This window comes from Leptonychotes weddellii, chromosome 9 (assembly GCF_054177405.1).
Source record: "Leptonychotes weddellii isolate Sample4059 chromosome 9, ASM5417740v2, whole genome shotgun sequence".
Classification (NCBI taxonomy): Eukaryota; Metazoa; Chordata; class Mammalia; order Carnivora; family Phocidae; genus Leptonychotes; species Leptonychotes weddellii.
In genome coordinates, this window is record NC_138377.1 from 126,230,021 (window position 1) to 126,247,172 (window position 17,152).

Genomic DNA, 17,152 nt, shown 5'->3' on the forward strand with positions numbered 1-17,152 from the left:
TAGAGAGGGGAGGGGGATAGAGAGGGGGAGGGGACAGAGAGGGGAGGGGGACAGAGAGGGGAGGGGACAGAGGGGGAAGGGGACAGAGAGGGGGAGGGGGACAGAGTGGGGAAGGGGACAGAGAGGGGAGGGGACAGAGCGGGGGAGGGAGAACAGAATTCAGTCTCTTGCTGAGGGGAGGTGACAGAGCATAGAGTTCAGGAAAGCCGTGATGGCTAGAGCCTGTAGGACTGGATACTAGTGAGGAGAAACTAGGAAGAGAAAGTTCTAGAACTCTCTCATCAGGTGCCCGGTGCTCCGGAGTCTTTGGCTGAGTACCAGGGTGCCCGGCAGCCACTGCACCTGGGGGACAGAGCTCACAAGGGGCCGGAACCGTCTGTGTGTCCGTCAGCCAGCTTGCAGGGGCCCCCGGAGGCGTTCAGCAGAGACCCAGAGAGGTCAGATCTGAGCACTGGCGCTAAACCTTATAAACCTGCCCCGAAAGACCAAACACAGGCCTCAAAGTTCAGAGAGAGAGAGAAAACAGGAAGGACACGGCCCGTGGGAGAATACCAAGATGCCTAACATACATGTAACTGGAATCCCAGGAAATATTTCTTTTTTTTTTTTAAGATTTTTTATTTATTTATCTGAGAGAGAGAATGGGAGACAGAGAGCACGAGAGGGAAGAGGGCAGAGGGGGAAGCAGACTCCCTGCCAAGCAGGGAGCCCGATGCGGGACTCGATCCAGGGACTCCAGGATCATGACCTGAGCCGAAGGCAGTCGCTTAACCGACTGAGCCCCCCAGGCGCCCCCCAGGAAATATTTCTTTAAAAATTGAAAAGAAGTCTGAGAAATTTCCAAATTTGATTATAAACCCACCAATTCAAGACTCACAATGAACCCCAAGCAGGATAAACACAAAGAAAAACCACACCAAGACACAACATAACAAACTGCTAAACACCAATGATGAAGAAAAAAATCTTAAAAGCAGCCAGAGAAGAAAAAGGAACACTCGTGCACTGTTGGTGGGAAAGCAGGCTGGTGCCGCCACTCCGGAAAACAGTATGGAGGTTCCTCAAAGAGTTAAATATAGAGCTCTCCTTATGGAAAGAGCCCAGATGTCCACGGACAGATGAATGGATAAAGAAGATATGGTCCATAATATACAATGAAATATTACGCAGCCATCAGAAAGAATGAAATCTTGCCATTTGCAACAACATGGATGGAACTAGAGGGTATTATGCTGAGCAAAATAAGTCAGTCAGAGAAAGACAAGTATCATATGATCTCAATGATATGTGGAATTTAAGAAACAGAACAGAGAATCATAGGGGAAGGGAGGAAAAATAAACCAAGACAAGATCAGAGAGGGAGACAAACCATAAGAGACTCTTAATGACAAACTGAGGGTTACTGGGGGAAAGGGGTGGGAGGGATGGGGGGCTGGGTGATGGACACTGGGGAGGCCACGTGATGTAACGAGCCCTGGGTGTTATAGAGGACTGATGAATCACTGACCTCTACCTCTGAAACCAATAATACATTATATATTAATTGAGTTTAAATTTAAAAAATTAGAAAAATAGACCTACCTTATGATCTAGTAATTGCACTACTAGGTATTTACCCTAAAAATATAAAAATACACATTCAAAGGGATACATGCACCCTGATGTTTATAGCAGCATTTTCAACAATAGTCAAACTATGGAAAGAGCCCACATGTCCATTGACAGATGAATGGATAAAGAAGATGTGGTCCATATATACAATGAAATATTACGCAGCCATCAGAAAGAATGAAATCTTGCCATTTGCAATGACGTGGCTGGAACTAGAGGGTATGATGCTAAGTGAAATAAGTCAGTCAGAGAAAGACAAATACTGTATGACTTCACTCATATGTGGAATTTAAGAAACAAAGCAAACGAGCAGAGGGGAAAAGAGAGAGAGCAGTAAACCAAGAAACAGCCTCTTTTTTAAAAAAGATTTTATTTGTTTATTTTAGAGAGAGAGAGCAAGCAAACAGGGGGAGGGAGAAGGACAAGCAGACTGCCTGCTGAGCACAGAGCCCTATGCAGGGCCGGATCCCAGGACCCTGAGGTCATGACCTGAGCCGAAACGAAGAGTCAGACATGCTCAACCGATGGAGCAACGGAGCCCCCCAGGAGCTCCCAAGAAATAGACTCTTAACTCTGGAGAACACACTGCTGGTCACCAGAGGGGAGGTGGGGGGATGGGGGAGACAGGTGACGGGGATGAAGGAGAGCACCGGGTGATACACAGAAGTGTTGAATCACTGAATTGTACACCTGAAATTAATATTGCCGAAAACTGAAACTATATATCAACTACACAGCAACTAAAATAAAAACTTAAAAAGTCAAAAAATAAAAATAAATAAAAGCAGCCAGAGAAACAAGATACCTTATATACGCGGAGACGCGGAGAGGAACAAAGACACAAAATAATAGACTTCTCATCAGAAACTACATAAAGTTGAAAACACTGGAATGGAATCTTTAGAAGGCTGAAAGAAAAAAAAAGTCCTATCAACCCAGAATTTTAAACCATATGAAAATATCTTTTGAAAAAAAGAAAATAAACACGTTTTCAGATGTGTATTACAAGAAATGTTGAAGAAAATCCTTAAGGCAGGAAGATGATGCCAGAAGCAGACTTGTATCTATGGAAGGGAATGGCCAACGGGTGGGTAAATATGAGAGACATTTTTCCTTCTTTTAAAATGCCTTTAAATGATAAAACAATGTAGGGTAGGGTTTGTAACCTGGATGGAGGCAGAATGGAGGCGGGGAGGAGGGAGGATGTTGGTGGGGACCCTATGTCACAGGTGAAGCAGCAGAACCCTGTGACCGTGCGCAGCCCAGCGATGGTAAAGCAGACCGCCCTAAGTTAAAAATGCAAACGGTAAACCCGAGGGCAAACACTAACGTAATAACTAACAAGGCGCTGGAGAGCGAATGGAATACCCGAAGACAAACTGACGCGGGGTCTAAGTGTCTTTTAGTTCGGAGCAAAGCCGCACCTTGCTTCCCTCTAGGACAGGGCAGCCTTACCAGGGAACTTGTTAGAAATGCAGATCCTCGGGCCCCACCCCAGGCCTCCTGCAACCTGACACTGAGGGGTGTGGGGCCCGGCACCCCGTGTTGAACACACCTGCGGGTGCTTCCCACACGGGACTGAGGGTGACAATCTTTGCCACGGACACGTTGCGGTAACTAGGTCAGCTGTCCTGAGCAGTGTCCCACATCCGGATCCACCCGCCCATCTCCTCCCCCTGTTGCTCAACTTCTTGCTCTAACTTCTGTCCTTGCTTTTGAATGGAAAGGCTTGATGCTTTTCTGATGAAACCCTGCCTGGCACAAGCAGCCCGCAGGTGGCATTCGTCCCAGCACAGGCCCACGGGACGCGGGGCCTGCCTGGACTGTTTCCTGCCTCGCCCCTGGCGGGGACTCTCTCAACACCCCCTCCCACAGTGGCTGCCCTCCGGGGCCTGTCATGCCTTCTAGCGCCAACACGGCCCTCCGTGCCCCCACGCTACCTTCTGTCGCTGCCGACCAGCCAGGCCCCCTCACTGACTCTCTCAGTTGGTTCTTGAGGTTCCCCGGTATGAACCCAGCGTGAAAAGCGCCCCAGCGTCCCTCCCCTATTGCCACTTTTACAGGGGACGGGGCGGGACTGAGTCAGCCGTCCTGCACCTCTCTGGCCCTCACTTTCCTTGTCTGTAAAATGGGCTCACAAGACCGTTTCTCGGGGCCGCTGTGCTGTACGCACCCGAACACGGTAACCGCCGCCTCCCTGAGACCCCGGCCCCCAGGTCTGTTTCTTTGTGTGTGAAATGCAGACGGGGGTGGATGAACTGCCTTTCAGACCTCCTAAGTTTTAATAACAACGCCTTTCTTTCTTCCCATGTTAAAGTTCTTGACTTTAACAATATAATTATTTAAGAGCACTCATATGGTACTGCTATGGGTTGAATTGTGTCCCCCAAAAAGATATGTTGAAGTCTTAACCCCCCAGTACCTTAGAATGGGCTCTTCTTTGGAAATAGGGTCTTTACAGAAGGAATCAGGTTTAAATGATTTAACCTACCATGGCTGCTGTCCTCATGGAAAGGGACTTGGACACAGAGAAGCACATGGGGGAGCCTGGGCCACGCGAATGGGGAGGTGCTGCGTCCAGAGCACCAGCTTTTGCAAACTGAAGCGGGGGGCCACAGCCTCACTGCGGGAGCTATTTCAAAACACACTCTGATCTGAGGTCGGCTTCCGGTGACTCTGCCTCAGGGGTCTGGTGGCAGCCACAGCTGGCCCAGGATTCTGATGGGAGCCAATGGCCAACCAAGCTGGCTTCTTTCTTTAGGCTTGAGGGGGCGACCTCTTCACTGGAGATGGAGGGGGGCCCCTGGTCCAGCCGCCCCTCTGGGCATCCAGATCCCACTGTCCCACCCTCAGGGACACCTCCAGAACCAGAGCCGAGCCTCCAAGTCAATCCCAGAGGCCTCCGGGATGCAAGGAGCCCCCGAAGGCCGCGCCGGGGGCAGGTGGTGGGTGCGGCTGGGGCTCGGGGCTGTCCCTGGGCTGCCACACCCTGGCCGTGGTTCATGTGGGATGCCGCCAATCAAGGGAGGGGTCTTAAGGGAATCCCCCCTCTGCAGAGGAGATCCGGCTGGCTCAAGGGGTGCTTTCGAGTTCTTGCTATGCCCCCGCTGTCTTTAGAAGACTTTAGAAGACTTGCAGCCCCCGCCCTGTGGCAGCCCCCTACCCCACCCCCGATCCTGCCCTGAAGGCCAGGCTTGAGTGCTCAAGGTGTCCGGGCCCTGGGCCACCCTCACGGCACACAGCCCGCCACCGGCAGAGGACCCCAGTGCCCGCAGGAGGCAGTGGGCCAGCTGGTGGCCCTAGCCCAAGGCTGTCACCCCGTCCTGGGCTGCCTGGTCCTCAGGGTCCGGAGCTGGCCAGTGGTGAGGTACCCATTGCCCTGCCTTGTTCTGCGTGTATCTGTGTGTCATGGGGTTGCCGTGAGGAGGAGGGGGACCCCGGAAGGGAGGATGGGAAAGTCCTTTGTAAGCTGGAGGTCCACAAGGACACCTGGCCTCTGGCCCCGTGCCCACTTCCCCTTGGCCCCAAACCTTCAGGATCTTTTCCAGTTGCTTCTGTGTGTCAACCACAATGATGTTGGCACGGCTGTCATGGGCGATGTGCTGGCAGGCCTCGGGGGAGCTGGTGGTGTAGATGCCCGTGACAATGCCGCTGCAAGAGCCCCCGGAGGTTCGTGTCCGAACTGGTGCAGAGCGCCTCTCCCTCGGCCCAGCCCGCAGCCCTGCCCCAGGGGGCTGCCACGCCCGGACAGGCAGGGTTTCCCTGCCAGCTCAGTACTGCTGCCTAGGCAGGGGGGCAGAGGGTCCCGAGAGGGCCCCCGGGGAGGAGATGGGGTCTGGGCCGGGCATGGGGGCCTCTGAGAACGCGAACAACCCCCTTTCCCCTCTCTGCCCACCTCCGACCCACCGGAGACTGTGCCCCGCCCCCGGCCACTCACCCTGCAAATACCGTGCCCACCGCCGAGAAGAACCACTCCGGGGAGTTGAAGCCGAGGATGGCCACGCTGTGTGCCCGCTCCAGGCCGAGCTCCAGGACCAAGGCCGACAGGCCAGGTCAGCGGGCCCGGAAGGGGGCCTCTCATTCCCAGCCAGGCCCCCTTCCAGACCGCAGGGACCACCCTCTCAGGGCGCCCAGTGGGAGAATGCCCTGGGGCCCTTGCTGCCCCTCTCGGCACCTTCCCAGGGAGTCAGGCCCTCTGCCCAGCCCAGCAGGCAGCCCAGCCCGACTCGAATGTGATCACGAATGAAAACCAGGTGTTGAGAGGCTGGCATGTGGGGAGGGCCCAGCGCGTCCCAGCGGGCCAATGCACGGGAGTGGTTTTACAGTTACTCCTTCCCGAGGCTCGCCAGGTTGGGAGCCAGGGAGGGGACCTACGAGGGTCCAGAGCTGGAAGGCAGGTCTGGGGAGGGAAAGGCTGCATCTCAAGGGGCCCCTCACCTTCAGGAAGCCCTTGGCGGCTTTTCGGGCCAGCAGGTAGTACTGGGAGTAGGAGATGTGCTCCCACGTGCCCTGGCGCTTGAAGCCTATAGCACGGAGGTCCCCATACTTGTCCAGGGTCTCGGAGAACATCTGGTGCACGGTGTAAGGAGGCTGTGGGCAGGTGGGGTGAAAGCGTGTGCGCACGCGTCCGTCTGCCCGCGTTGTCCACAGCTTCTCCTCTGCGGGGGAGGGAGACCACAGCTGGGATCATGCTGGCCTAGGGTCCCCCTCTCCTGCCCCCTGAGGCCCTGGTCCTCCCGGGCCGCCGGTCCCAACAGTGCTTTGGGGGCTGGGCCATGGGTGGTGGCAGACCAGGACTGGGGCAGCTGGGAGGCTGCCTGGAGGAGGAGGTCTGACAGCCCTGAGGATAGGCAAGGCTTAGGGAGACAGCAAGGAGGTGGAGGCCGTAGAGGCACCGAGGGCCAAGACCTTTTCCTGTCTTCGTGCCAGTGGAACCTGCCCCTCGAGGCTGGGTGGTCAGTGGTGTTCAGGCCCGCCTCAGAAGAGCAGGGCCATCAGACCTCAACATGCTTCGGCGTTCCCACCCTTCCTCTGCCCGCTGAGAATCGGGGACAGGCCCAGCTGGACGGAAGTTCAAAGCCGCAGAAAGGACAGCCCTCCCGACGGGGGGACCAGAGCCCAGTGGCTCAGACTAGCCCAAGAAGTGTCCCAGCTGCAGGGACAGCCTTCACTCCTTCTCGTCAGGTGTCGGCGCTGTGCCGAATCCCTCCCGCAGGGACCCACTCTGTTCCACGGGGTGGTGCCTCGGTTTGCAGATGGGGCAGCGCAGCTCGGGGAGGCCCGGGCATCTCCCCAAGGTCACAGAGCCGGCCCCGCAAGCGGTAGGTGGCGACAGATGGACCGTTTCGTGCGCGAGACTTTGGGCGCACCGTGCAACCTCTGAGTCTGTTTCCTCGGAGCAAAGGTGAGGATTTGGACCTCAGGGATGATGGGGGGGGCGGTCAAAGGAAATGGTGTACATGAAGGACCCTGACACCCAGTTGGGACACAATAAATGCACATTTCCAATTTTCCAAGTTCTCCAAATTCCAGGAGGCTTGGATGGGAGGTCGATCCTTTTGTCTACGGGGCCTCCTTTCCCTGGGCCAGGGCCGTCCTTAGGCGGAAGAGGGGCTGCCCTGCCACTTGCTGGCTGGACCGCCTGGGTGGCCCCAGCCACGGGCAGCACGAACCTCAAAACCATCCTGTGGGATGACCTCGTCCCTCCCCTCCAGACACTCTCGGTTGCACGTGGACCCTGAGGTTGACAGAAGACCCCGGGCTGGGTCAGGAGAGCTGGTTCCTAGCTTCCAAGGAGGCCACGGAATTTGCCACAGAAAGACGTGGATGTGAATGCCATCAGCATCATTTGTAATAGTCAGACACGGAAACCACCAAACGCCCGTCCGCCGGTGACCATGGTCAAGCCTGGCATCCCCCCGACCCCACCCACGAACACAAGTCCACCCTGAAATGGCAGACACGGCTGCTCTGGGCGCAGCACGGTGCATCTCAGACCGTGTTCCCAGAAAGAAGCCAGAAGATGCCCCGTGTATGGGAACTGTCCAGAGAAGGCAGGTTAGTGGTTGCCCGGTGGTGGGAGTCACCACAAATAGACACCAAGGATCTTTCTGAGGTGGTGGAAATGTTCTATAATCAGATCGCAGTGATATTGGTACAACTGTAAAAATTCGCTAATCAAAAAAAATGATTTTTTTCAGTGAAAAATGATCACATTAAAGTGGGTAAATTTGAGGCCGTGCAATCATACCTCAATAAAAGTTCTCTAATACCTGGGCAGCTGGAGGCCCTCTTCCCTTCCCTGGTCCCTAAACCAGAAAAGGTGGATTCTCCCTGTGGGCGGGTCCCTCGGGGGCATGAGAGGAGAGGGGCAGAGGGAGAGAGAGGGAGAAGCCGATTCCACACTAAGCGTGGAGCCCGACGCGGGGCTCGATCCCAGGACCCTGAGATCAGGACCTGAGCCAAAACCAAGTCAGATGCTTAACTGACTGAGCCCCCCAGGCACCCCAGGCCCTGTTACTCTTGTATGAGTCAAGGGTAGCAAACCCAAAATGCCCAGAGGGGCCAGGTGTCAATATCACAAGAAATAATGTGTAAAGAGGGGTGCGTGGGTGGCTCAGTCGGTTAAGCATCTGCCTTCAGCTCAGATCATGATCCTGGGGTCCTCGGGTCGAGTCCCGTGTGGGGCTCCTTGCTCGGCAAGGAGTCTGCTTCTCCCTCTGCTTGTGTTCTCTCTCTCTTAAATGAGTAAATCAGATCTTTAAAAAACTAATGCGTAACGGTAAATAATACATGAGTGAAGTGCTCCAGGGTCTGTGTGGGAGTCACGGGACCAGAATCAGTCTCCTTCTCACCGTCCCAGAAACACAGGGCTCTGGGAAACCTCCTTCTGTTTCTCTGTTCTTGATAAAGAACAATGCTCACGAAGGAGAGCTACAGTCCAAGGGGACGGTGACTGTCCCGAGCCCCACCTCCGCGTCAGGGAGGCCACAGGGCATGGTGGGAACGCTGGGCACAGCTCATCGGCAGGGGCAAGCTGGTGCCCAGCAGGAATGCAAACCAAGGGTTATCTGACATCTGGGTGTCTGTGTGCAATCACCCCGTATTTAAATGTTGGCTCACACTTCAAAAAAACATTATGCGGACCAAATCAAACACAGCTGTCGAAAATCACCCATCCTTAGTTCTGTGACCTCAGAGTCTCCGGCGGTGCAGGCGGGCGGGGGTGAGCGCCGGTCCCAGTCACTTTCCCAGCCACGCGCACTCTGACGGCTCCCAGCTTTTGGCCCTTGTTCTAGGCTTTCCAAAGGACAGATTTCTAGAAGTGGGTTCATCGACTCAGAAGGAAAGAGCGCATGAACTTTGGATGGATATGTCGGACAGAGTTCCTTCGTCTAACTTCTGCTCTCCCGCTAATGGTCCTGCCTGGCGGTGCCCGCGTTCTGCGCACAGAAGGACAGAGGGGACCAGAAAGAGAAGGGATGCTGGTGGCCCGTGAGCCTGGCTCCACTTAGCCCAGCTGCCCTGCCCAGGGAGGGGAGCCAGCCGGGGGATGGGCGCCTTGCAGCGGGGCTTGCGACCCCAGGCTCCGGCCGGCCCTTCTCTGCACCCGCTCCACCAGCCAAGCCGACCCAGCTGGGCCCCCGAGCCCCCAGACCGGCCAGAGGAAAGGCTTTGGCGGGCACGGGGCCTGCTCGCCATCCCGGAGGCCCAGTCACTCCCCTGCCCACGGGGGGCTGCCGTGGTCACGGCTCGCCGAGTGCCCGCTTTGCAGCAGCTGGGCGGCACGTACCTTGTTCACAGCCTGCAAGGCAGCACAGCCAACCCTCTGAGAAACGGGGGGCAAGTCACCCGTGCGGCTGGGGGCAGAGCTGGGATTCCCACCCACAGGCTAACGCCCAGGCCCCCGCAGGCCCCAGCGCCCGTGTCTCCTTCCGGAAAGGACGTTCTGCCTCCTGCCCAAGGCCTGGAGGGGAGCTCAGGAGCGGTGACCTTGGGCAGCGGCCACCACTGCCTTTCCCACATTCCAGGGCTCCTGGAGAGACCTTTCGGAACCCAGATCTGACCTTGACCACAGGGTGCTGTGCACACGGTGGCCTCTAAGGAAGACCCCCTGTGACCTCAGCACATACCTTTCCAGCCAGCCTGAGCGGCTCCAGTGCCCCCTGCCCCCACCCCGTGCCTTGGCCCACGCTGTGTCTCTACCTGAGACTCGGTCCCCGCCACACAGCTCTCCCGCACTTCCGGTCCCAAGTACCACCCCTCCCTGAACACAGGAGCCGGGCCTCGCTGAGGGTCAAGACTCTCCCACAGCTGGAGGCTCTTGTAAGCAGTGTGACTACTTCCTGGGGCCCGAGTGCAGAAGCCCAGCCCGGAGCGGAGGTCAGGGGCCTTCAGGGAAAAATGAGCTAGCTTCTGTCCTATCCCTGTCCCAGGGAGGCTGGACTGAACCACCATGTGTCTAGGGGACCCAGGCCTTCTGCTCTTCCCCCCGCCCCTGCTCACCGGCATGGCCCACAGTGATGCAGGTCACCTTCTTGCCCAAGCGCTGAGACAGGCTGGCCCACCGAGTAGGTGCCTGCCTACGCGGCCACATGAACCTCGTCCTGTGTGCCTGGGAGCCCGGCTCAGTGTCCTTCTGCCGAGGCTGCCACAGCTCAGGGGCCTCGGCCTTTGGTGCCAGCCGCCGAGCGCCCTCGGGCTTGGGGACTGAACAAAGGGGAGACAGATGAATCTCCAAGCCTGGGGGGCCTCACGCTCCCCTTTGTCTTCTCAGGTCCATGTAGGCCCACCTTTGGGCCTTTGCTCATGCTGCTCCCTCTCCCGACCTCATCTCTGTCTGAGAGGAGAGAAATCTCTGGACGACGAGTGAGAAACCCCGTTTTTCGCTATCAGCAAGGTGGGCAGAGCCGTTGGAAGGGCTGGCTGGCCCACAAAGGGCTTGGACCCTGGCCCCGCCCCAGGGCTGCAGGAATGGGCCTAATCTCACGCCCTGGACCAGGCACACAGGGTCACCGCGCCTGGGGAGCTTCTCTCCGCAGCAGCTGAGCGGGACTTGCAGAGAATGGGTGGCAGAGGCCGCGGCGGGGCGGGAAGCCTAGAGAAGCGGGTGGTGGGCTGAGTGTGCCCGAGGGTGGCTGCCACTGCACAGGGAGCCACGGGAGTCCATTACTTCCCATCCCCCCAGCCACACCGAGTTTCGCTTCGTCCCCGCCTGCCTGTCGTCGTGACAACCTCCCTGGCCGGAGCCATCTGCCCTCACCGGCTCCCCCCGCCTCCTGCCCGGGGTCTCTCCCAATGTGAAGAAGCGCGAAGCAACAAAGATGTCACCAGCCCAGCCGACCCCACTCACGACCAGCCGGGAGTGCGAGTCAGTACGAGCTTCCTGGGGGCAATCAGCCAACTATACCAAAGGGCTGGGTGGGAGGATGGGTTAGCCTGGTGATGGGTATTAAAGAGGGCACGTTCTGCATGGAGCACTGGGTGTTATGCACAAACAATGAATCATGGAACACTACATCTAAAACTAATGATGTAATGTATGGGGATTAACATAAGAATAAAAACAAAACAAAACAAAACATTGCAACCAACTATACCAAAGGGCTTCAAAAAGGAGTCCCCTTGGAGCAGCAACCACACTGGCAGGAAGAGCCCGTGGGAACGGAGCAGAGGGCCGGACACTGGGAGCCCGGAGGCCCATCGCTCCATGGCTCTGTTTCTATGAGCACAGTCACTAGAAACGACCCAGTGTCCCCAGCAGGGCACTGGTAAATGCTTCAGAGGGAGCCACACCGTGGATGCTAAGCGGTCATGAAAATAAAGTTTTAAAGAGTTTAATGACAAGGAAATGCCCGCAGGAGGGCATCGGGTGGAGCGTGGTGTCAGCTCGCAGGCAGAGCGGAAACCGTCTGCATCTGGGATCCCCACACAGCGGGCGCTCCCGAAACCCTCCTTCCTTCTCTCCGGACAGACTCTGAGCCCGCACAACCACTGCACTTGGCTAAGCCTGTGGCGCCTGCCAGGATACGGACGGATGAGCGGAGAAGTGGCCGGGAATTCCCACACGCGGCCCATCGGCGGCGTGAGGGATGGCCAAGGTCACAGCAGGTCAGGGGCAACAGTGGGACCAGGCCTCAGTCAGTCCCAGCAGCCGAATGGGGTGTGGGCGTGAGGGTCCAGGGTCCATTCCCTTGGGGATGGGGTTGGGGGAGGAGCCTGGCCCTCGGCCAGACCCAAGCAGGAGGGAGGGCCCATGAGCTGGGGGTGCCCCTCCGCCTGCCGCTCCGAGGGGTGGCTCCCGGGTGGTGGCAGAGACATAGAAATCGGGATGGGTTGCCAGCCCTTTAAAATGTCCCCGACCCCCACCTTGACATTCAACAGGGACGCAGATCCGCCGTGCCCAACCAAGCTCACGGCTTCAGTAGCAGCAGAACACAGCCAGGACCCAGCCGAGGTCCCTGTCACCCAGGAAGGCGCCCACGATCCCAACCCAGCTAGCAGTCTGCGGCCGACCACCAGCCCCCAGAACACACGAGACCATGCCAGCTCAGGGCCCGGGTGGGCTTTCCCAAGGCCCGGCCCCCGTCTCCTCGCCTTCTCTTGTTCATATGGCCACCGGTCTTGGCCTGACCCTGGCCTGGGTCTTGTCAATCACCCATTATGCTGGGGGCGGCCCGGCAGGCTGGGAGCTGCTGTCCTTGGGGCTCTGGGATCAAGGCTTCTGAACAGCAGAGGAAATCACTCTCAATTGGCTGGGAAGGAGGAAAAACAGGGGCGAGGGCAGTGGGGGGGAGGAGAAGCCCGGGGGCATTTACTGCTGCCGTGGGAATGGCCGAGAAGGAGCCTATTGCAGCTGGAGGGATGCATGGGCCTGGGGTGGCAGGTGCTCTCAGGCCTGGGACAGATCTGCCTCCAAGATGCTCCTGCCAGCGCCGGACCCCGAAGCCCCCGCTGCCGAGGCCAGCCTGGATGGGGGCCAGGACGCTCCCTCTGCGCACAGGGACCCTTTGCTGCGGCCCTTGGACACTGCTCAGACCTGTGCCAGGCACTCGTGGGGATATTTAAGGGGAAGAGGCCATGGCGGCCTCAGAACAGGACTCGAGATAAGGATAAGGCCTGCCTGGGACAGAACAGTTTGTCCAGACCTTGTACAGAATGTGCCAGAATGTGACTTTGGCTCCACTGTGTCTGAGGTGGGAGAGACCCGCTCCACCTGCTGGCCACTCACCAGCCTTCTTGCCCGAGGGTTAGGAGCTCTGGGTTGTGGCCACTCAGCAAAGAAAGCCTGGGGAGACCCCCCCCTGGACCTCAGTGTCCCCATCTGAATCACAATCGGGAGGGAGGGACAAGATGGTCTCTGTGGGCCCCCCCGGGGTCACTGTTTTAGCTTTTATGTTCTACCCCCAGAATTCCACTTGTCCAGGCCTGGACCATGGCAGTGGGGGCGCTGAGATGGGCATTGCCCGCCCTGCGGTGGGCGTGCGCAGGAAACGCACACGGACCCCGGAGCCCGTCTCCACCTGCCCCGCAGAGCTCTGCTTCCCTCTGCCGGCACCCCCTTCAGGGGCACCCCTGGGGCCGGTCCCCAGGTGCCCCAGGTGGTTTTCATGTCATTTTGGGCATGAGCCTGGCCTCCGGGCCCCTCCCTTGTACACACACCCTGTCAGCACCCCAGGGATAGACATGAGCAACGCTGGGCCTGGACAAGTACGTACTCAGCCACCGCTCACAAGCCCGGGGCAGCAGCTCTTTCTGCCCACGGGTCCTGTCCCCGGGCTTTAATAAAACCACCATTTTGCCCTGAAGACATCTCAAGAGTTCTTTCTTGGCGTGGGCTCCAGACCCCACCAACCTCCCCTATATTCCAAAACTACATCAGACACGAGCCACTCTGGGCCCAGGGAAGCATCTAATACACACTCATAACTTAACTTGGACATTTGATTAGAAAAAGTTTGTACAAGGATCCCCACTTTTTTTGGCTGGTGAGGCTGGGGTTCCCACTCGCTCCCATTTCTCAGGTTAGGAGCTGTCTACATGAATTTCCTCTGTTCTCGGGGTGAAATCTGTCCTACCTTCCCCACTCCCACCCCCACCAGAGGCTGAAGCGACAGTGGGGGCCTCTGTCTCCCACTGTCCCCACCCTGCTCCCCAGCCTCAGGCTGTGAGCTCCCCAGGACACGGGTGGTATCTGTCTCCTTCCAGCCAAAGAGCAGCCATGCCTTCGAAGCATTTGGGAAGGGTGGGAGTGAGGGACAGAGGGAGGCCCCGTGCAGCCCTTGACCCAACCGCGGGCCTCATGGGGCTAGAAACGCCCACGTCAGAGCTCCCTGGTGGGTGTAAGAGTCTGCTGGGAAGAGTGAGCGTGGGGGGCAGGCCCTGGCCAGCCCCATCTCCAGCAGCTGCCCTCCCTGGACCCCCTCCCCTTCCCTGCGGTGTTGCCTTGCCCTGCTCCAGCTGGGGTTCATGCTCAGCTAGAAAGAGCTAGAAAGAACTGTGTCTCCAGGGCCCGGCGCAAGGCTGACTTTGTGTGGTCAGATTCAGTGGGCCTGCCCGCTAGCTCAGAGCCTGGCCTGGGGACAGGAGCTTGAGGACCCTCAAGGTTCTGGGAACTCAGGGAGGCCCAGGTGGATGCTGACTGTGGAAGGCAGGCCTCCCAGAGCTCCCCAGAGGGGCTGCCAGCTCAGTGGTTCACGGGAGGGCAGGCCGGGGCTCGCCAGGCCCGGAGGGGACCGCACTGCTACCCAGGGCCCAAAGAGTCAGCGTGGCCAGCCAGGAGTTCCACTTCCTCTGGCGGTGGGACTGAACCTCTCTGAGCTCGGTGGGGTTCTGAAGACAACATGAAAGACTGCAAACCCCTCAGCACAAAGCCCGGCACGGGGTAAACGTTCACAGGGGGCAGCCGGGTGGGGAAGGAGGATTGAACCCCTCTCACTGCCCTCCAGCCCCCTCCCTACAGTCTTCCACGGGGACGGGGGCCTTCTCCCGATCCTACGGAGCGCGCTTCGGGACAGGGCAGCCGCAAGACTCCTTCCTACCTCCTTCCCCGCGGAGCCTGGAGGTCTGGCTCCCGGCCCCGCAGGGGGGTCTCGAGAACAAGCCCCGGCACCAGGCTGGCATGTGGCGGGTGCTCGGTCCCGGCTGGACTCAGATCTCACCTCGGCCGTGCCCCAGAGTCCCCGGGGCTGAACAGGAGAAGCTGGGCAGAGCATGACACTCATGCCAGCCCCGTGGGGCTCACGAGGCCGGCTGGACAGCGCCCCGGCAGGGCTGACGTCCCCGGGGCAGCTCTGCCATGCGCCTGCTGACAGCAGTGGTCCCCAGCAGCTCCTTAGCCCAAGACGTCCAGCGCGGGAGAGGGGCGGCTTGTCTGATGGTGGCGCCTGCCCCACTGGGGAGGTCACCGGCACTTGCTCCCCGGGGAGCCTGCCCTCTTTACACCTCTCGGCATCTCTTCTAGTGGGCACAGTGACCTTTGCCTTGACGCTGCGTCTGTCCTCCAACCCAGAAAGCCAGGCCGGGGCCTCCCCTTGTCCTGTTGCCGGCTCCGCCCACCCCTCGGCCCTGCGCAGGGACCTGAAGAAATGACCTCCCCAGCTAGTTCCAGCTCAAGCACTACCACTTGCTCCCCAAATCCCAGACCTAGTCTAACCACGAGGAAGACCCCAGGCGGACCCAAACTGAAGGACATTCTGCCAAAGACGCGCCGAGTTCAAACGCTTCCCCCCAGACACCCGAGCGAGGGGGCGGTCTGGGGAGTCTCTGCTCCCAGGACCTCCTGGCGGGGAGGGTCCGCACCCCGGGGCAGGCGACACAGGATGTGCCACCCCAAGGACAGCGCAGACCCCGGAGGCGGCGACCCCTGCCCCAGGCACTTACTGTTTCAGTTTTTGTTTGACTTGCGTTGTTGCTACAATGTCGTCCGATAGCCAATAAAAAGGAAGGAAGCTATGTGGCTGCTATCACTCTGATGACTCTTCGGGGTAAATGATATAGCTCCGCAGCCCTCCTGGGGCCACTGTCTGAGGGCGAACGTCTTTGCAAGCCTCCCACACACTCTGCCCACTTCCAGCCCCCCGACTGGCACCTCGCCCCAGGCAACCAGGCTGGGAGTGCCCGGCCTTGCTCCCTGGGGCCTCCACCCGTCCAGAGGCCCCGGCTGCCTCCCTGCCTCCGTCCTCCCCACCACTCACTGCCTTCCGTCAGGCTTGGCCCTGACGCGGCCATAAGGAAAGGGGAGTGGTGGCGACCGGAGGGATTTCTACCTGCTGCGGCCCCCAAGTCCTGTCCTGTGGCTCCCCCAGCTGGCCTCTGCCTGGGTGCTGCCCGCGGCCCTCCAGCACCCTGGCGCAGCCCGCAGCCTCCCGGCCGGCTCACCTGACCCATCCAGCTGGGCATCCTTCTCCTTCTCTGGGGACGAGAGTGCGAGAGCATGGCTTAGGGACTCTTTGGAGAGCGTCTGCCCATCAGTCAGGGAGCTGGTGGGGAGGGGAGAAACAACGTGAGACCCTCGGGCCTGGCCTGGCACACATCTGGGCACCCCGGGGGTGACACGGGCGTCTCTGCCTCCCGGTGGGGGTCAGGGGATAAGCCCTCACAGCCGCAGGCTAACCTCACCCCACCCAGGCTCTCCCTGCAGGTTCTCAGCGCTCAGCCCTGCTCTGCTCTAGTTTGTCGTGTGACTCTGGGCAACGGTACAGCTCTCTCTGGACTCAGTGTCCCCATCTGGACAAGGAAAGGCTTGGGGGTTCAGCACTGGCCGGTTCTGGGCACAACTCCAGTGGAGCCCCTCCTCCTCACTCCCACACCCCCTGGGCCTCAAACAGTGGAAACAGTCATGCTCAGAAGCTCAGAGTGGAGCTGAGGACATTTCTAGGGCTCCCACGCGTCCTATGCAGACCCCAGTGAGGACTTCTCCTCCCCAAGGGAGCCTGTGGGAGGCCCTAGCCTATTCCCCCATGGAGAGGACAGGTGTGGGGCCAGAGAGATCTGGGGCTCAGGCCATCTGCCTCCACCCCTTTGCCCCTGGCCCAGATCCTCCTCGCTTCCCAGGCATGGTGGCCCTAGACAATGGATCTCCCCTTCCAGCTGGATAGCGCAAGGGGTTATGGGGTCTCTGTTGTCAACCGATCCTTGGCACCATTTCTCCTCAGGGTTCAATTGGCCAGACCTCAACGTCCTGTGTGATGAGCGGATGGAGTTCAGTACATGCACCAGAGTCAAGCAGGACTACGGCCTTACACAACTCCACAGGCATATTTCACACTCACCAGTATGTAAACAGAGCCTACTGGAGTTGTGCAGTGTGCAACCTGTGCAGCTGGTCATGGCAGCCCCGAGGGCAGGACCCTGGCTCCAGGGAGTCCCATCCGTCTGTCAGGGTGGGGCTAGTCCCATCCCTGCCCACTTCCCAGGCTGTTGGGCCAGTTACCTGCTTGTCACATTCGGCCTTATTCCTTGCTGGTACCACAGGTTCAAACTAAGTTTGCGAGCGCACCCAGGCCCACCTGGCAGCAGTCTGCTTAAGAACCTGAGATAG

General features: G+C 58.8%; 1 protein-coding gene across 1 annotated transcript in view; it reads right to left on the bottom strand.

The window, feature by feature from the left end:
• The window catches only part of ACSBG1 (acyl-CoA synthetase bubblegum family member 1), a 41,870-nt gene that overhangs the window by 8,338 nt on the left and 16,380 nt on the right, over nt 1–17,152 (bottom strand). Inside the window, exons 2-6 of the mRNA XM_081831900.1 lie at nt 17,045–17,143; nt 15,991–16,091; nt 6,049–6,269; nt 5,549–5,637; nt 4,916–5,262 (exon numbers count right to left, since the gene is read on the bottom strand). Of these exons, the coding sequence (XP_081688026.1) occupies nt 4,916–5,262; nt 5,549–5,637; nt 6,049–6,269; nt 15,991–16,091; nt 17,045–17,143 (857 nt within the window). The remainder of the gene's footprint in view (nt 1–4,915; nt 5,263–5,548; nt 5,638–6,048; nt 6,270–15,990; nt 16,092–17,044; nt 17,144–17,152) is intronic.